This window comes from Anabas testudineus, chromosome 15 (assembly GCF_900324465.2).
Source record: "Anabas testudineus chromosome 15, fAnaTes1.2, whole genome shotgun sequence".
Taxonomy (NCBI): domain Eukaryota; kingdom Metazoa; phylum Chordata; class Actinopteri; order Anabantiformes; family Anabantidae; genus Anabas; species Anabas testudineus.
Genome location: NC_046624.1, coordinates 17,355,816 through 17,376,567, shown reverse-complemented (window position 1 = coordinate 17,376,567; position 20,752 = coordinate 17,355,816). Strand labels below are relative to the sequence as shown.

The 20,752-nt window shown below is 39.1% G+C and overlaps 1 protein-coding gene across 4 annotated transcripts; it reads left to right on the top strand.

Moving 5' to 3' along the window:
* The first annotated feature begins 839 nt into the window (after positions 1–839).
* Positions 840–20,348, top strand: ugp2b (UDP-glucose pyrophosphorylase 2b). Of its 4 annotated transcripts, none has more exons than XM_026356909.2 (11): positions 840–1,115; positions 3,753–3,794; positions 4,418–4,545; positions 5,162–5,269; positions 9,571–9,756; positions 12,404–12,537; positions 14,680–14,977; positions 15,332–15,529; positions 17,295–17,537; positions 17,663–17,767; positions 18,509–20,348. In XM_026356909.2, exons 2-11 carry the CDS (start codon positions 3,758–3,760, stop codon positions 18,614–18,616), a joined length of 1,545 nt encoding a protein of 514 aa, XP_026212694.1. In that variant the 5' UTR covers positions 840–1,115; positions 3,753–3,757; the 3' UTR covers positions 18,617–20,348. The 4 variants fall into 4 exon arrangements, with proteins under 4 accessions (XP_026212694.1, XP_026212696.1, XP_026212693.1 ...); XM_026356908.2 differs by lacking the exon at positions 840–1,115 and adding an exon at positions 1,159–2,017; XM_026356911.2 differs by lacking the exon at positions 3,753–3,794.
* Positions 20,349–20,752: the final 404 nt, after the last annotated feature.

Here is a 20,752-nt window from a genome sequence, read left to right as displayed (position 1 = left end):
TCTCATAGCAATAAGGTTTTAGTCTTAGTGGGAGAAATCTGACTGATACATGGTACAACACAGAGCAAAACAGTTCCATAAATGTGAAACAAAAACTTGATGTAATTACTGTTCTAACAACACATATTAGAAATATAGAAATCTGTCAGCATTGTTTATACATGGTGAGAGTGACATTCACTCGAAACAGGCGTATGGTGCAATCAAAGGTAGTTTTATGTTTTTTAGTATGTGTTTAGAGAATAGCTTCCATTTTGTGGTGTGTCAGGTAGACACAAAATATAAATATCTGAATATCCTAATTTCTTCAGTGATCTGGAAACTAGAAAATACTCAATTTGTTTTTAACCACTTTTTGCTTCTAGTAAACAATCGTTGTAAGTGCGTGCAATGCCACACTTCTACCAGGCTGTGGCGATATTTCCTTAAAGTTTCACTTCCGAACAGCTGGAAGCATGATTATGTAACATCTGTAATTGCTTAAATGCGCAGCGTGTTAATAAAAACGGTAAATTAATATAGAATAAGGGCGGACAAATCAATCACAATGACGCACGATGCCATAGGGATACATCAATCAATCAATCAATCAATCAATCAATTGATCTAGCGGAATTTTTTATCTTGCAAAACCAGTTTTGATAATAATCAGTAAAATAAATGAAAACTAAGCGGCGCTTTGCTCTTGGATAAATATAAGGTTTAATAAACGGGGTTTTGTATGTTTCTCATTTCTAAAATCAACCCGGAATTGAAGTCAGACGCCATATTGTACGTCGCAAACTTCTATTGGTCGAGAAATCTGCGTCATAGGAAAACAGTGTTTTAATTGGCTGTCGTCCTGCTGCGACCTTCCGATTCGCTCGTGCACTGAGTGGCACTGAAGTGTAAAATATCTTCAAACTAATCATATAATTTTTTTTTAAAGTTCTTGTGTAATTTTGAGTCTTACTCGGCGATGTCGACGTGAAGCAGGAACTCGGCATTTTGAGGTGAAAGCTCGTCAAAAAGCAGCATCTGTGTGTGTCCTCTACGGGATTGCTGTGGTCCTTCAGACCCACCGGATCAGGCCGACCCCGTCGACTTTTCCTCCGAGAGCATCCTACAGTCATACAGTAAGAAAACGGCTTTAAATCTATCAAAATGGCCTCATTAACCCTCACTAACTCACCTGTAGCGACTGGTGTTTTGGAAATGTTAGCTTTCGCATCGCCCGACGGTTTTTATTTAGACATTTTGCTAAAACGGTCGTTTTCCCCCGTGTGACATTCACGGCCCTCCTGTAAAAGTAGACTATGTCAAGGACGTACACCGCATCCGCGTTAAAATCTATATTTGTACTGAAAACACACCACCCTGTTACAGCCATTCATCCACACACTCATCATTTCTCTCATTTCCGCAGTCTCTAACCGACGAAGTTTCCCGTCAGACATGCAGGCAGTGCAGGATGAAGACATTGGTGTTAATCGCACTGGTTAATAGTTGACTTACTGGACTGTGGTGTAGGAAAATAGAGACACTGTTGTAATAATGTCATAAACATGATGGCAGGGGGTGAGGCAAAATAAAAAAAAAGGTTGGCCGTCAAAGCCAGGGTTTGTGACGTGGTTTGCAGTATGGGGCTGGAAAATGAAAGGCAGTAAAGGTTGCAGAGCAAACCCAGCTCCGTGTCCGAGGCGTCATTTCGACATCTGGCTCCTGTCCAGCTCTGCTTGTGTCACTGTTTTGTTCTTATAAATGAGGTGTACGGGATGTGTTGGTCCTCACAGGCTCCGAGATGAATTGACTCAAAGGGTTGCACACCCATGATTGAATGACTGCTTTTCTTTTAAAGTACCTCATGAAACTTTTTTTTTTCCGGGATGTCCGTTCAGTGATATTTCCATTTTCTCCGTGAATCTTATGTGGATTACAAACAGACTTTTTGAAGCGTTCGTTTGCTCGTTTATCTTATTATTTATCCGTTTGCACTAGTCGCTACTTGGCAGCTCAAACATGGCACTTTATGTAGAAGGTAAGTTCTGTTGTGGAGGGTAATTTGATTTTAACCTTTCGTGCTAATGAAATCAACTATTTCTTAAAACCCTGGACCTATGATTTTTATACTGCTTCAGTTACTAAAACCATTAAACTTACTGGCAAATTGTCCCCAGGGCAAACCACATTTTCTTGGTTGTTGGTATCTTTTTTTCCTGTCTTTCTTGTATTTTTGAACATTGTCTTTTGGCTTTTCAAACAAACATTGGTTTTCATTCATTTCAGCACAAATGACAGGGACTTAAAGTGTGTTTGCCTGAGATACTGTATGATTTATCCCATGTGACTGTTACACTCGTTTCTGTAAAAGCTTAAAAACAATTCATGCCTTCACGTGGACTTTCTGATATCTGATACACAACAGTTGATTCACACTATAGTTTTCATTTACACCAACCTTCGTGTAACCACATGAACACTATCTTTTCCTACTACGTACTGTATTTACTGTATGCAATAAAGATGGATTGTAAACTACTAAAATCCTATCCAAATCAATCCAGACATGATTTATTGCAGAGACGTTTCTCAACAGCAGGTACAGTAGGTGAAGTTACGGTCAAAGTTCTCCACTTCTTTCACTTGTTTTATTTCACCGCTTCAGGTTTGTAATGCTGACTTAAGCTGTTTGATAAGCAGCCAGCCAGCGTCTGACTTACAAGGTTTTAAACTACAGTTCTCAGCTCTATTAGACAAGCCAAATTTACCCGTTAATATGCAAACTCCGGCTGGCATTTGGGGAAAAGTTTCAGATTAAATAGTAGAAAACAGAACCAGCAAATCGTAGTTGACTAGGTGTTAAAGTTACTCGTTGCTAATAAATGTGATAAATCCTTTTGCTTAATCAAATAAAAATGCATACATGATGGATTTTATGTTCTAAAAAGAGTCTTTGGAGGCCTTAAAAGTCAAAACAAATCCCGGTGACTAATAATGTCAATTCTGTCAAAAATTTAACAAACCCTATAATTTGGCTGAATTGTCTAGTCAATTTGAATTTGTTCATTTTGGGTCCCTATATGCTTGTGCTTTGACACATTCAAACAAGAAATAAACATTTAATATAGTGAATTTAGCCCAGAGGCCCGCTGATCCTTCTGGAGGTCTGTGCTTTAAGGCTGTTTGTCCAGTAATCCCAGCAAGGTTCCAGGTCATGTTACAGACAAAGTACTGACGAAAATGTGATACAAATGTCAACAGATGAATTAATTAACAAATAATTCTTTGTAACTACATGGTGTCGAAAAGGTAGCTGTAGAAATACTGTCTATTAAGTAAAATTATTATCTTGCATTTCACAATTTTCCCCAATAGCAACTTCTAGTTTCTACCTCACTCTGAGAAGAAGTGATTGTAAAGTATCACAAGGTCTTAACATTGTCTGTCTACATTACCCTAAATTCTAACCAAGTAAATCTGTAAAATGCGGGCATAGTGCAAATACATCCTGTTTCCTTCTGCTACTGTTGCACGAAGCAGTAAAATATTCTGTAACACAGACACTGTGGTGCACTCACTGTGCTGCTTCATTAACCAATACTATACTACATCAAGTGGTGACTCTCAAGGTTTCTCATTCTTTCGTTCTCTATTCACACTCTCGCTCAAATAATTGGCCAATACTTTGATAAGAAAGGATCTACTATGATATATCTCAATAATTTATTACTGTATCCTCATATAGTGTTATTTTCTATTTCTTATTTTCAAAGCATTAATGTCACACAGCAACGAAAACCCAATGGACTCAACAGGTTTGGTCACATTTTTGCTTTTATTTATCAAACCAAAACTATCTAATGTGGTTTTGAATTCAGTAAGAAGACTGAATTGTTGTCATTTGTGCCCCTGTACGCATTAAACCTGTCCTACTACTCATACTACTACACAGTGCTGTATGCGCTGAGTAGGACTTCTCAGTGTTAAAAAATAAACGAAGGCACAGCAATGCTGTTTTTTAAGTACAGTGAAAATATTTCTGGTATGAACTCCATCCACAGCATTTTGATTTAATGCTCCTTAAGAAACCAAAAAGTGCTCTGAAGTTTTGTCAGTCTTGCTTTGTCCACATTTTTGCTCATGGGCCAGGTTTAGTCTTACACAAAAGCAATTCCCTGTGTACACCTCACGCCAGTAAATCATCACTGATTATATTACAATGATTCATCTTCTCACCTATCAGCACCTACAGTATGATGTAGTAATATGACCACTGACACAAGCAATTCTCTATGATATCATGATATTTCCACTGGCGTTGACAGACATCAGGTACATGTTGATCAGGTCTCTTGGTATTTGTAGTAAGGTGGAGGTAGAAAGCATTTGGAGGATCCAGAACATATATTTATAATATTCCATTACTTTGCCTGTGCAGGTCTTAGTAATCGAGTGCCCAACAAAGGGATGGCTCAGTTCCAGGAAATGATGCGGCAGCAGCTGGAGAGCTCCATGCACACTGAGCTGGAGAAACTGCTGAACACCGTCACAGGGGCGGAAAAGGAGGTACGGTAACACTGACTCTCTCTTTCTCCCCAACCATCTGGTTGTGATTTACAGGGTGGAGGGGTCACACAAAAGCTCTGGGAATACTCAATAGTGACACAAATTGTAGCAGAGTGCCTTTGGGTGTTCCACCTACATGTTCATAGACACACACACATGAAGCCTGCGTTGTAAAAAATAGAGGCACCCAGTCCAACTCAGACCCTGTGTGATTGTGTGGTTTCTTCCAGCCCATTTCTTTGGAAGCACATTTAAAAATGCTTCAAAAGAAAGAAAAATTGCAAATCACTGAACTATGGAGGTGATATCTTATAAATAAGTCATATAAATAATAAAATAAAGTAAGCTCATCTTACAACAAACAAATGACACCAGAGCAGCAGCTGACAGCTCATTATGAACACAAGCTTTTATTAATATGTGAAAAACAATGAAAGCTGGGGATGTGGAAGAAGTGGCTATCTTATCTTATCTTATCTTAAAGAAGCAATTAATCCATTTTCTTCTTTCTAGCAAAGAACAAAATGCCATTAGCATAGCTTTATTAGTGCCTAACTTGAAACAGCCTATATGACATGAGTAAAGTTTAAAACACTTGAAAATACTTGTGTTACAGGTGTCCAAGGCAGACTTTGAAGGCTTCAAGAATCTTTTCCACAGATTTCTGCAGGTGAAGGGACCATCAGTAGAATGGGTCAAGATAAAAAGACCCCCAGAAGACTCGGTAAGTGTTGTTGGTGCATGTGTGCTTGCAGCTACGATGATCAGCGAGAGAAAACAACAAACTCTTCATTTACATGAAGACATGAAGACAAAGACTTGTCTTTACACTGGAAATGTAGTTTGTCATGTTTCTGCATCTAGACCATTACATGTTAAAAGCCAAGAATGAACCTGCCCGTTTTATTGGCTTGTCAAAACTAAACCATGAAGCAATCATAAATACACAAGGAAGGAACTAAACTCAAATAGAAAAGAAAAATACCATCTAACCAGTTCACCGACTTAGCTGAGGCGTGTTGCTACTGTTGGCCTGAGGAGATAATAAGAAACTCCTAATATATCTGGGAATTTGCTGGTTTGTCAGCCGGAACAGGATTGCTGTGGATTACTGTGAAAGGCCGAATTTCAAAACTCTTTGACAGTAATTTTCATTCATGTTATCTGCAACAAAAACGTAAAGTGACTCAACCTGGAATCTGGATTGTACAGTTACATGTTTTGATTGGTCATGTGTATCAAGTGTATCATGTAGCTGGGTAGTATTGCATTCCAGCGTAGGTTGTGCCAACTTGAGTTGTGTGCTAGGCGAAACTACATTTCTTTGCCCTAGCTGTGTTCATCTGCACTCCACCTGTTCTAACATAGGTGTCACATATAAATAAATACATGGAGATCGACAGAACTGGTTCTCGTAGGAGGAAGTGCTAGCCACCTGTGAAGGTTAGATAAGAATATCTGTCATCAAAGCCAACAATGTGGTAAGACCATGTTGATCATTTAGCCCTCACAACCAACTCATGATTATAGTTCACTAACAATTCCTGGTTAAAGCACAGAGGAGTTGTCTGTGAAAAGTAAATGTAGATTGTTATGTAAAGGATCATAGCTCTGCCTTAACAGTGCTGGAATGGATTTGAGCGGAAATCTTTTTTTATAATCAACTTGATAAACATTTACTAATTAATTAGCCACATAAGTGCAGCATTATTACAAGATAGAAATTATAATTCTAAACAATAACCTGGCATTTTTAAATTAGTTTTTCTCACTGTTTTTTGGGAGAAAGGGTTGTGACCATTAGACCCTAACAACTTTCCACTTACTCACATTCCCTTTTAAAGAAGAAAGAAGTCCTGTTTCCATGACCAAATCACCAGCCTGTGAGTCAAAGTTTCTCACAGGTTCAGCTGGTTTGAGTCCAGAGAGAGTTCGTCACTGGTGTTTGTCGCCCATGTTCATTTCTGTCCCACTGAAGAAAACAGACCTTTTATGGAACACGTAAACAAATCTGATCCGTCTGATTGAGGTAGTGAGCAAATAGTAAGTCCCTCACCTACTTTTATAAATTCTGAAGCTTGATAAAGAAAGAGATTAAATATGAATGAAGTGCAATAAGAGGAAGCTTTGTAGTGAAATAGAGAGTTACATAAAGAGAGATGGAGGCAGAGAGAAGATTAAAGCTTGGTAATTATAAGTAGTCAAATAACTGTTGGGAGAGGGAGCATGCGGAGAAATAGAAAGTGACAGTAATGAGATGAGGCCACAAGGAGAGAGAGAGTGTGATGGTGTGATAAAGGGAAGTATGGGAGTGTATGAGGCATCGTTTGGCAGCATCCTAGCCCAGTAAGAACAAAAGAAGTAAGAGAGCACATAGTTAACTAAACTTTACTCAGAATCCCCCAACCTAATTAACTATTCAGTTTTTTCAGCCTGTAAAGACAGTTTCCACTGCCTCCTCATACTGAGACTAGTGGAAATGACAGGCTGACCTGCTGCAGCAATAATTTATTAGTATATTTTTGGCATCTAAAGACTTTTTTCAAGTTGTGTAGATGAATGAAATGAAAGGAGAGTGGTGAAGTAGAACGAGATAGAGCTCTGTTAATGGGCAGGTATCAAATAATCTATTCAGTAATATTGTAATACAGAATATTTCTTATTTATTATTTTAATATTATTTATTAATAAACACATTCATTCATCTCATTCTGCCCATAAATGAAAAACGTTAAATGGTATCCGCCTACAGCTAACAGCATTTTGTGAATCTGTCAAAATGTCCATAAGAATCTCTCAAAATATATCTGACCAGCAGTTGAAAAACTAAAGCTACTCAATTTCTCATACGTCAATATCCTCAAGCCATCAGGTGTTTTTTTGTTGTTGTTTTTTTTTGTACAGAATTAGAGAACACCTCTCTGTAAAATTCAGAAAATTAAGCTCAGACAGACTTCAAAGTGATCATACACCCAATCAACCCCTCTATTTATCCCAACAATTTAGAATAATTAAAGATAATGAACCCTGAAACTTGTGAGCTGACAAACAGGAATGTTGTTCTTCCACTAGACTTCTCAGAACTGTATGTAGCACTACAAAGAACTAAGGTGTGTTTAGCACAGGTATTTTAAGAAGTCAGTTTAGACTCAGGCAGTCAGAAGAGGCACTATTTACCTTACAGATGTATGCATGCCTTCCCCAAATACTGCTTACACAACAAACTTGTCCTGCCACTCACAATTGTATTGATACTGTTAGTATTGTGACGAGACAATAAAGGTGAAGCTGGTGTTCTCCTGTTTAATAATAATTAAACTACTAATAATAATTAGAGAAACTAAGCTAAGTATTTTTTATTTTATTATTAACACACACTCACACTTCACACTCAATACAAAAGCAAAATTCATTGTTTCAGATTTTCTTTCAGGTGCTTGTTCATACTGCAGCCATCAATCAAAGTAAATGGTAAAACAGCAGCTTGCACCAGAACAGAGAGCTTTAGAAATAATCAGAGAGGTGTTGTGTTAACTCAACCAGAGTAGCCGGTAACACACACACACACACACACACACACACACACACACACACACACACACACACACACACACACACACACACACACTTAACCTGCAAAAACACAGGGGGAAAGAAAATATGCAGTCCCCATCTTCATTGTCTGGAAAGGGAAATGAACATCTGGGATTTTATGATGTTTTCCTTCAGGGGTACAGGGCTAGGATGGGAATCCCAACTGAAAAAAATCACTTGCTTTGACTAAACTAACATTAAGAGCATTTCTTTTCCTCTTGAATGTATCACTATCTTTTTTTATTTTACAACTACTGCACGGTTTGTAAAGAACAGATCATATCAGGGGCACATACAAACATATATTAAACACATCCTCTCTAACACTGACTTCACAGTCATTTACTGTTAAGTCTGATCTATCTGCATTCATTTAATGGAAGTTGGTTAACTCATATTATTATTACTATGACCGTGAAACATATTTTGTCTTATACTACAATTACCTCCCGTCTCTATGAAGGACAGAAAGAGCAGCAGCTGTGTCAAGGTTGCCTGTTGTATTTGTAACTGCATCCTCTCTGTGGGGTGAGAGGTGGGGGTAAACACCAGAGGAGAGACCGTCTGTTTCCATCAGGAGGTCTGCTGTGTGTCTGCTGTCACTGATTAGTGACTCTGGGCTTTTAGCTGGAAAGGACAGCTGGACTTTTTGTACATATCCTCACACATTCACATTCATTCGGAAATCAGTGAGAGCGCAGCATTTATTTTACAAATATTCAGGCAAATCATGGCAAACAATGGAAAGCTGACATCTGGTTAGAATTTAATGTCCCTGGATGCCTCTGCACATTGCTTGCAATGCTTTACAGAAATTCCTCATGAAAGAGAAATTAATTCAAGCTGGATAAAATTAGAGGAGAAACAGAACAATAGTGGGAAAGCAGTGAGCTCCTCGTGATCCTGCTGCTGTTTCACTTTTAATTTAAAAACAGCATCCCTGTGAGTTATATATCTGTATCTCCATAATCCTTTCACTTTTTCTGCTCTGTGGGAGAAAATGAAAGAAATCAATACATGATGTGTGAATCTGCTGATCTGAGAGCTGCAGTATTGATCCAGTAATGTGACTTCCCACACGCACAAAAGTGCTGAAGACATTTGAAACCAGCTGTGTATTGTGCATTAAATGACCATAATTACTATTATTTGCACCGTACACACAAAAACATTCCACAAAATGTGCCTTGTAGTTTTTTGTAGTTTTGAAACAGCACTTTGCAGCAGAGTAAATTAACAATTTATGACATGGGCCCATTACATTGTGGAGCTGGTTATTAATCCGCCCACACTCTCTGCTCTGCCCGTCTAAAAGGTTTTTCTAGTTAAAAACACTTTGCACTAAAGACAAAATTAGAGTGAAACAGTAAAGTTATTTAAAGGCAAACCTGCGGTTGTACTGACCCTTCTGCTGTCACTCTCCCTCTCCAGATCCAGCCCTACGATAAGATAGCCGCTCGAGGCCTCCCGGACAACGTGGCTGACAGTCTGAACAAATTGGTGGTGGTGAAGCTGAATGGAGGCCTTGGCACCAGCATGGGATGTAAGGGCCCCAAGAGCCTGATCAGCGTCCGCAATGAGAACACCTTCCTGGACCTCACTGTGCAGCAGATAGAGGTAGATAACTAGTGGATGTCAAAGTTTTGGGGAATGGAGGCTGAAGGTGTGTTGTACTGTAGCTCTAAATCACTGTGATCTGTACCTGGCCTTGTTTCACATGTTCTTCTAGTCGCAATATTTAGTCTGATCAGTGCACTTAAGGTCTGTTCTCCACTGTTCTGATTGTTGACACAGTTTGAATGTAGTGTGCAGATAAAGCAGGGCTGGCAATCCAAGGCTAGTCCCGAGAGCGGGACGTCTACTTTCACTTCTTCACTGCGAAGAGCAGAACAGAAACAGCACAGACAGATTCCCTTATAGCTTTTTATCCTGTCACCAAACCCCACTCTTAACTTTGAACCAATTAAAAGTGTTTATGGAGTTTTGCTTTAGAAGACACTCAGGCAGCCGTGATACTTGAAACTGTAATTCTCCTCACTTTCTGTGTGTTCCTGGGAGTTGTTCTCATTTCACAATGTTTGCTGTCATGAAACCTCCCTCTGTAGCCTGCATATCAACCACAGGATAATACCGTGAATGCTTTTATAATTCTTCACAATTGTTTTTTTTTCCTCCTACTACTTACCAGCCAGCTCTCCATTACAGATTAGATTCTCCGACAGTGTTGCCTAACTTGGAAGAGTACACACCAGAGAAATAGCTGGTTGCCACAAGATGTGGAGTAGGTGGAGCAGGAGCAGGAACTGATGTATTGTCTGATGTAATACAGACATCTGTGTAGTGCAGTGACGTTCCAGTCCTATTACTGTATGCTGGAGACTTTATTACCTCAGTGCTGCATCCTTATGCTCAACCCTGTACTACTGCATGTGTCTGAGGCACTGCGTGAATGACTTGAAAAGCGAGCTAAAGGTCTTGTGAAAGGAGTGAAAGAGGATCTGTTGGTGTGCCTGCAGGCAGGGTTGTGGGATTGGCAGGGAAACAGAGAAGGCTGTGTGCTGGAGAAGAAGTATATGTGTGGTTATACTTTGTACAGTAGCTCCTGTCATATACACTAAGACATAACATTATAAAAAAACTTGTATTACATAAATAAAATTTATTTATTTATTTTTACTTTAATTCATTCAGTTTGACTTTACAGGGGATTCATGTGATGTTACAGTTTTGAGACACTTGAAACTCACTATACAGGATTTATCATGAGTCCTGTCTTGAGATGCTGGCGTGTACAGTATTGTGTAATTTAATTTATGTTGGGTGTGTGTGTTTCGTAAACGTCTCATGGGACACTTCTCTCCACCCAGCACACTGCTGTCTGTGTCCGAGTCACTGCTCTCCATTTTCTGCTCAAGTGGGATTGGATTACCTCCTGACTGAATCAGCCTATTCAGACAGAGGGAAAATAGATCCTGTACGTACACATACCCCTAAACCATGTCTCCTGTGTGAGAATACCCCCCTCAGCCAAAACACAGCTTCTTGAACATTTCATTTGGACCATTTCAGTGCATATTTGTTCAAAACTTACTGAAATGTCGCCACCTGGCTGTGGCTGGATCTCCTAAAGGTACAGGACAGTTCAGACTTGTTGGGAGACTCAGCACTGAAAGGTGTTGTTCACATTAGACATGAAAACTATAACAACACCAAGAAGGAATGATGGTAGGTTTGTTCAAGACGTGGTTGCTGTTAGGACCTGCTGGGTCTTTGCAATTGAAACTTACATGCAGTGGATATTTGCGGGATTTCTTCTTGTATGTTCATTGAGATATAATTAATGTATACAAATAAATTAATAGATATAATTTATAAAACACTAGTTTAAAAATTCTGCAATAACAACACAGATGTATTCAGTAGACGGACTGTACTGGACAGCAACACTGGCTTCTTGCTTAGGCAAAATATTCAAAGTGGTCATTACACCCTCTATACACCCACTGTCAACAGCCATGATGTAAAGAAGTCCTTTTAAGTTTGTTTGCAATGTATTAGGATGTGGCTGAACAGCAGGAGTGTTGCATAAGGTCTGTGATGTCTATATCATACTCAAATATCATGACAATTCCAAACAAAGGTCGTGAATGAATGAGTGAATGAGAGATCAGAGCTCGTTTACACTCTATGAATCAGTTGCAGGTCGACACCCATCCTGTTTTATTACTGGCAAAAAGAGGTTCTTGTTCTCTTTAGTTTAGAAAAGTCCAATCATTCAAAGTTTCTATCACAGGCAGGAAATTAAACTTTTTAACAACTTCCTCAAGTCAACGTGTCCCAACTGATTTATGGCTCATTTCTCATCTTCTTCCTCTACCTGCTTTAATTTTCTGTTATCTTGGTAAAACAAATGCTTTCATGGGTTTCATTTCCCTTCTATGTATTCACTCTAATCACACAGTCGAGTTACTTTTCTGTCTTTTTAGCAGTATTAGTATTCATTATGCTCTGTATTGATTCTGTTACACAGATGCATTTTGTTGTACTGGCTCTAAGTGTTTATATGTAGCCATAAAATGTTTTTTAATTATTCATTTTATTTTCATTTTGCTGCATAAACAAAAACATCACAAAGAAAAAAGAAAAACACATAGTTCTGTCCTGCTTTCCACAGATGTATGTTTAATGTCTAACTCTAGTTCATTATCAATATACTATATAGCACCGACTGCCTGTAACTCTAAAGCTGAATGTTGTCCCACAGCACCTGAACAAGACCTACAACACAGACGTGCCCCTGGTCCTCATGAACTCTTTTAACACCGATGAGGACACTAAGAAGATCCTGCAGAAGTACACACACCACCGCGTCAAGATACACACCTTTAACCAGAGCAGGTGGGAGAACACGTAACACACGAGTTAACTGTTATGTCAGGTAACACATAAGCTGAGTAGCAGCTGGGGTGATGTTTGTCGTAAAGGAATTTACACAGAAGACTTGGAAATACAACGGATTAAAGTAGTGTCTCTGCTGTGTTCTGCTTAGTGTATGATTCTGTAGTAAACTGTCAAGAACAGCAGCTTCTAGACAGGAAATGTCTCGTAATGTATGGATAAACCCATTAATATTTAATTTTTGGTGCCTCCATTTTGTCAGTCAAGCGGAACTTACTTTTTATTCTTGTCTTTAAATTATTTAGACCGGTTGTACTGTGTTGTGTGTGTGCCTGAAGGAGTGTAGTACAAAGCTGTATTGGACAATTTAATGGCAGCAGAGAGAAAACTGTTGGATATACTTAGGTGAAATGTCAGTCAGCATTAGAACAAAGACGTCTGTGGTTGAGGTTGTGAGAATAATTCATACATAGCAAATTCAATTTAGCTCATCACTCTCTCTGGTGTCAACAGAAGCTGACAACAGAAATTAATTTGGTGTATTCATTAAGTAATTTAAAGTTTGTCCAACCATTCTTATAATGGTTAGAACAATAGAAATCCCTGGCTGCATGTGATGAGCAGAGTAAACAACTATCAACTGTGTAATAATGAGATTTGTCTTTGTTTGTAAGATTTTTTCTTCAAAGCCAATTCCTGAAAACTAAAAAAAAGTGTCAATAGCTTGTTGTTGTTGCAGATTAATCAATAATAAAACTAAATTAAAGCGGTTAGTGACAGGACAAGCTTGACTGTCAAAATTCATTTTTAATAATCCTTTGTTTCTTTGTCAGAGTTAATATTACCCCATAGAAACTACATTTACACATTTACATTTAGTCATTTGACTGATGCTTTTATCTAAAGCAACTTACAAGTGAGGTAGAAGACAAACAAAAAAATATCTTAGGGGGAAGTGAGTACAGGGAAAGTACTAAGTAGTCTAAAGGAAGAGAAAAGGAAAACTACGAGCCGATGTGAACAATGTAATAATTTTTTAACAGTTTAATCACGTACATAATTCATGTCCCTGCTTGCACTTGACAGTTTAGCCTTGTTACTGCAGGTTATTCATCAGAATTCTATTAAGAGGTTTTAGAAAAACATTTTTAAACTGGAAATACCAGTAAATAGTTTTTTCTGAGGAAGCTACACTGAAGCTAAGACAGGATCTGACATGACATGAAAGGTCATATTAACAGTTCATATTAAAGCCACTCATCTGTAACATTTTCCCAGATTAGTCAAGTGGATAAAATCCTCTTATTATTATTATTATTAAAAAGGCCTCCGTGCCTTTATGCTGCAACTCCTCTCACCTGACCAGCTCATCTGCAGTCTGAAATATCCTCAAACTGCCAAAAACACAGCCCACTCCCTCTCAGTTCTGTTCCTCACGGAGAAGTTTAACTCAACCTGACATGAATCCATCTTAGAAACCCTTTCATCAGTTAATGAGCACAGCAATGATGGCTTGGTCTCTTTGGCTTGTTGCCTCATGAGGAGAAAATCAAAGTTTACCCTCTGGCGGTGTGGTTTCAAGTCCTGCAGTGATATGAAAAGATGGAAAATACACAACAGTTGGCATACTGCTTTGTTGAAATGTCTTTGTCTTCTTACCTCAAATGTTAAACTGCAGACTGACTGAATCTAGTTCTAAAATCAACAGGTTTAATTTTGGATCTTGTCTTCATATATGCCATTCATGAATGTACGTGTGTACCATTGAACTTGGATCTGCATATTTGCTTTAATGAATAATACTGGCAAACACCAGCGCTACAAACTGTTTAACAACAGGCTTTCAAGTAGCACAGAGACATGTAAACATGCAAATTGGATTCCAGAGATAGTGATATTTTCCAACATCATCCAATGAGAAGCTACTTTCAGGACTAAGCTGAGACCAAAAGTTAAGAATGAAGAAGAGTGAATAACAGCTAAAGTAATGCTAATACTGCTCCATGTCTACTAGAGATGCAACAACTTCTTTCCACCATTACAGCTGCCCCCAAGTGTCCACATATTAAGTCATGCTGATTTAAATGTTAATTTAGTCCTCTCTAATGGTGATTTTATTGTGAACTCCTTTCTTCTGTGCAGGTACCCTCGCATCAATAAAGAATCCCTCCTTCCAGTAGCTACAAGCTTGACTATGAATGGACAAAATGCAGAAGGCTGGTACCCTCCAGGCCACGGCGACATCTACGCCAGCTTCTACAACTCTGGGCTGTTGAATCAGCTGATCGCTCAGGGCAAAGAGTACATCTTTGTGTCCAACATTGACAACCTTGGAGCCACCGTGGACCTCAACATCCTGCACCACCTGGTGAGCCAGCCCAACGGGAAGCGTTGCGAGTTTGTCATGGAGGTGACGGACAAGACACGTGCTGACGTCAAGGTATGTGAAGCAAGAAGACTGGGTTAATATTTATTGAGAAGTAAACTGGATTCATGCTGTCACTGTCAATATTTGCTCTGTTCATTCACAGAAGAATCTGTCACTCTGGCCTGATTCCAAACAACAATAAAGTGTTATTTTACACACACACACATAAACCTGTTTGTAGACATAGAACATGACTAATGCAAACAATCGATTTTCCAGGAATGTGAATAACTTCCTTTTAACAGAATGAAAAATATCAATTACTCAATCATTACACAATCTAAAGGAACATTTCTGTCATAAAGGAGAGTGATACATTTCCCAGTCACTCAACTCATGTTGTAAAAATGCAACTCTGATTTTCAGGGTGGCACGCTGATCCAGTATGAAGGAAAACTGCGTCTGCTGGAGATTGCCCAAGTTCCCAAGGCCCACGTAGACGAATTTAAATCTGTTTCAAAGTTCAAGATCTTCAATACTAACAACCTGTGGATCTCTCTGGCTGCTATCAAGAGGCTGCAGGAACAGAAGGCAATGGACATGGAGATCATAGTCAACCCCAAGGTCAGTATAATGATTCATTCTTCAGTTGCAAGGAAAAGGGAAGTGATATGACTGCATCCATTAACAACCAGGAAATAAGAACCAGGATGGTTAAAAAAAAAAAAAAAAAATCAAATAAAAGAAAAGAGGCTAAAGATACGTTGCAGTTACCATTTTCAAATTGATAGAACAGTAAATCTTAGTAATAGAGTCAGGATAAAGCTAAAGGTTTGTTACACCACAGGAAATAATAATGAAATACATCTACAAGAGTGTAAAATTAGGTTTCTAAGTAATGATAAAAAAGCCCTCTCTGTTCTGAAACTCTGGGGGTGTGTCTGGTGACGCCGCTGAGAGCAGCAGCGAGGGTACTTACAGTGAAAACAGAAGCTCTGTTGTAAAGTCGTTATTTCAACATTCTTGCTGTAATCTCTGTTGTCTAAAAATGTCTGCAGCATTCGGTGCTCCCTGTCTATCTGTTATTCTAGACATGTCTGAGCATTCTGCCTACATCGACTCCTACGTGGACTTGCCTTTTCTTTTAAGCCTTGAAGTTTAGCACGCAAATGACTAGGGCTCATGGGCAATGAGTTGTTATCTTGCACCATGTTCTAGCTCCACTCTTCTGGTTTCCTTTCTGGTGGCTCATCTGCCCTACTTTAGGCTGTATGTGGTCTAAAACAGAGACAGATGAATATAAAAGTTAAGCTAATCTGTGCTCTACACATTCAATTAATGTTCATACATATTTCTTTATTATGAATCAAGGACTTCAAAGAACTTGAGGCAGCAGATTTTTTGCATGCTTGAGTAAAGCTCAAGCAGGGTAATATTTTATCTGATGTTAAAGAATTTTAACACGATTATCCTGTTGTTGGCAGCCGTGTAGGAAGCAGATTTGCTGTCATGTGCTCACCTACGGGCAAAGTGCTGAGCCCATGCTACCTTTCCCTTCCATAGTAGAGAAGCATCCTCCAGGGTAAACAATATTCCTTTGCATATAGATGTAATTTTCCAGCTGCTGGCTACAGAATCACAGTCACACAGCAAAGAGTTATGCTGGTGTTTAGTGAGAAGAGCCATGTGGCTTTATGTAATACTGTAGTAGAAAAGGACTTAAGATAAAGTGAAGTGGTGGAGAATGTTGCATAATTCCTGATATTTTTATATCAGTAGTTCACAAACTTGTTCTCAAGCCCCCCTGAACACACCTGACCCAGGTAATCAGCAGTGGGGACCTGAGGACTGGGTTTGGGAACCACTGGTCTACATGATTGATGTGCTTTGTTGTCCTGTGAAGTGAGATTTTATTTAAAATATTCAAAAATATTGTGGGTTTTGAGAAAACATCACAAACTCTTAAACTATAACAACTGTGGCTCGTTAGCATGCTAGCATTTATTAATTAACACAAAGGTTTGACATAATGATGTTATTAGGAAAGTAATGACCATGAATTTACAAAATACTATGAACATGTATCCAGTATTTGTTGTTTGCATTTCAATACCCCGCCAGGCCGAATCTTTGCCCAGACAAAATAAGATGGGAGATTTGTGTTTGCAGTGAATCACATTTCAGATAAAGAAGCTTCTGTTTGGAAGTTGCTGTTTAGGAACTTTCAGGTCAAGCTCGTTTTATTTGCATGAATTTCATGACCACAGACACAACTGTCGGAGCAGGTTTCACAACATTTCTTGTTCTTCTTCGTGTTGCTGGGAATAAAACATTAACAGCTAAAGTTCTACAACCAACCAGACATGTCTTCTCTTATTTTGATTGTCAGACCCTTGATGGTGGGCAGAACGTCATCCAGCTGGAGACGGCGGTTGGTGCGGCGATCAAATGCTTTGACAACGCTCTCGGAATAAATGTACCTCGCAGCCGCTTCCTTCCCGTCAAGACCACGTCAGACCTGCTGCTCGTCATGTCGAACCTGTACAGCCTGGAGGCCGGCTGTCTCACCATGAGCCCCAAGAGGGAATTCCCAACAACTCCACACGTCAAACTGGGCAGCTCCTTCACCAAGGTAACAATAGTAACAGTGGAAATGCGTAAACATGATGGTAATTTCAAAACAGCTACTTTCTGAAGAATTCATGAGTTTGTTAGCCAGTTTGTCAAATTTCATTACATGCGTGCATTCGTGTTCAGGTTCAGGAGTACTTGACCCGCTTCGAGAGCATCCCCGACATGCTGGAGCTCGACCACCTGACCGTGTCAGGAGATGTCACCTTTGGGAAAAATGTTTCACTCAAGGTAAACATGTGCTCTCAAATTACATTTCACTGAAATATGATGAGCGGCTTCAAGCAGTGATTTTATCTGTTCACTGAGCTTAATGACGACTGTTTACAACCTGTATGTCTAGTATGCAGCAGGTTTTTGCTAAAGCCCAGTTAAAATAGGCAGAGTTAGGCCCACTGGGGGAATTCCATAAGCTTTAAAGTCAGGCGGCCAGAAGAGCTGCTGCATTAAAATATAACATGTTATACCTTATTCTTAAATACAGTGGCAAGAAAAAGTATGTGAGCATGTGCACCCTGCACCTTGAAAGTTTACGTTATGTTCAATAAAGTTAGATGAAGATCGGAGCACATTTTATGACAAATTCATGCAAAACTCAACATAACCTCAAAGGGTTTACATACTTTTTCTTGCCACTGTATACACACACATATATACATGCATTATAACATGTATTAACACTTTTTAAACTTCAAAACCATAATCTCATGCCAGTGAAGCCCCTGTATAAAATATAAACGCTAAATTAAACATAATATGTCAACTTGAAGGACATTTAAGCTACTTTATCTGGGGCATGTGATTACAAGGTGTCACATTGAGACTTCACTTTCATCAAAGAGCAGTTTTCCCTTTAAACCTTAAACTAATTATTTTCACAACACAGAAAAAATAACATCAGAGATGCGATTTACCCTTTAAACTTGTTTAATTTTAATTATTTCTTAAAGCCTACTCTCTTCCTTCTTACAGGGCACCGTCATCATCATCGCCAACCATGGAGATCGTATTGATATTCCAGCCGGCTCCATGCTGGAAAACAAAATCGTATCTGGCAACCTCCGCATCCTCGACCACTGAGGCCTTTACCCCGCCACCCCCCCCTTATCATGTGATCTAGGTGGCTTTATCCCAGTCATGTGACCCGTTTGTTATGTTTACCCGACACCAAGAGATTGTGAGAGGAGGTGGTTTTCCCCTGTAGGCTGTGTGTGATTGCATGTGCAGTGGTACTCTGTACTCTCAACATTAGAAAGTCATTTACATGGTTTAATGTTGGGACTGTTTGTAGCTTGGATAGACTGCCCTCTACAGGCTGATATATGATATGATAATTTATTATAATATAAACTTTAATATTAAATAGTCAGTTAGGCATAGCATTTATAATATACTGTATCCACGATGAAGAGAATAACAGATTACACATTTATTCTTTTTATTTCTGATTTTGACTTTGCAGAAATAGACTTGAACATAAATGAGGCTGCACATCAAGGAGTAAATCCACAGTGTCCAGTTACAGTATTGCTCTGCTAATGCTGTCACACAGTGTAGTGAGTCAGAGGTAGAGTCACGGCTTCTGAAGTTCTGACGATTTAATTCATATACATCTATTCTACATTTAGGTACATTATTTAGAGCTGGTGCTAGAACCTCTCTCTGCTCACAATTTGCCAGTCTGCCACAAGGCTAAACCACTGATTTTATCTGACCTGCATCTTGTAGCAGCTGATTCAGACAGAAAGAAGGATCCAAATGTTTCACCGAGCCACCACATAGAAAAACAAATGTGTAAAGCAATGAGGATGAGGAGACTAATGTACTCCAGCAGATGTAATATCTCTGCTCGGTTTCTGTTGCAGGTTGAACCTGTGATGCTTTAATACATCATTAACACATAATGAGATTGTGGAAACATGCAGAAATCAAGCCTGAAGTGAAATTTGTGTTAAGAAATAAACTGGTAACCTCCTCCAAGAGCTACAATACCCAACTTCCTCATTACAGAGAAATACCTGCAACATCCATATGAACCTCGCCGTGACTTGCAGAAGTTTTTGTCAGAGGAGAAAGCAACATGTCCCCCGTGTGTCACCTGAACAACCTCTGTGTCTTTGTCCTGTCCCGTAGCTCATTCATGATATTCCTAGGCTGTAGTGAACCATATCTGCACACAACAATGCCATGAAATTATTTAAACTGTACGGTTTTAAAGCAAAGGCCTTTATTTGTACATTCCCTGTGTGACATACCCATCACATTGTGCATTATTTCTGTTTTATCGGGGTGTGTGTCTGTTCTCATGTTGTATCAAACCTCGCACCTCCCTTTCTGGGTCAGATTTTGTGTTTTCCTCTGTCCATGCGGTTATTCAGCATAAACTCTTCACACAGATTTAAGACAGGAGGTGCAATATTTTCTGCAGTGTTTTTACACACATAAACGTTTGTCTTTCTAGAGCTGTGAGGACACGCAGTGAAAATGCACTCCCTAGCCCCTGATCCTAACGTAAACCCAATTATAACCTTAACCACAAAACCAAGTCTTAACCCTTAAACAGATCCCTGAGGTTGGGAAGACTGATCCAAATGTCTTCGTAACTTAGAATTTGTCCACACAGCAATAGAAAGACACACAGACTTATATCACGTGTACGCAAAGTTTCAGTGTGAATATCTTTGAGGTGGTCCGAATCACGGACTAGGAGCCTGAAAGCAATAAGTGTTGAACTGTGAGAGTAACGAGGTCTAAGCCTAGCCCAGTTCTGCCTCATCAGAGCTGAATAAAGTGCAATATGAAATACTGATCATGTGTTGCGTCTTGTGTCTTCACACCTGCAATCACGTCAATTATTAAATGTTAAACTGTCAGAGCACAAATTCAGCCCAGAGTCAAACTGGATGTCTGCAGGAATTGTGCACAATATAGAGTTTACAGATTAAGTTATTTACCTAAGGCAGACACATCTGGTTATTCCTTTGTCATTTCACAGTTTGGTTCACCTGCAATATCTGCTGAAAATGAACACTAAATGATGCATAAGGATGCAAAACATCTACAAAAGAACCAGCACAAAGGTGCAAAGCCTCCACTGTGCAAAGAGAAGATGCGGCTTGTGGTTTAAATTTGTCGTGCACTACTTGCACTCTATTTCTGAAATACTTTTCTTATTTCCTCAGTCTAGTCAATAGGAGGCAATGTTTGTCAGTGTTG

Coding starts and splice junctions, on each gene's coding strand:
- ugp2b (XM_026356908.2), top strand. Junction 14,978..15,331: donor AGACACGTGCTGACGTCAAG/GTATGTGAAGCA, acceptor TCTGATTTTCAG/GGTGGCACGCTGATCCAGTA. Junction 15,530..17,294: donor AGATCATAGTCAACCCCAAG/GTCAGTATAATG, acceptor TTTGATTGTCAG/ACCCTTGATGGTGGGCAGAA.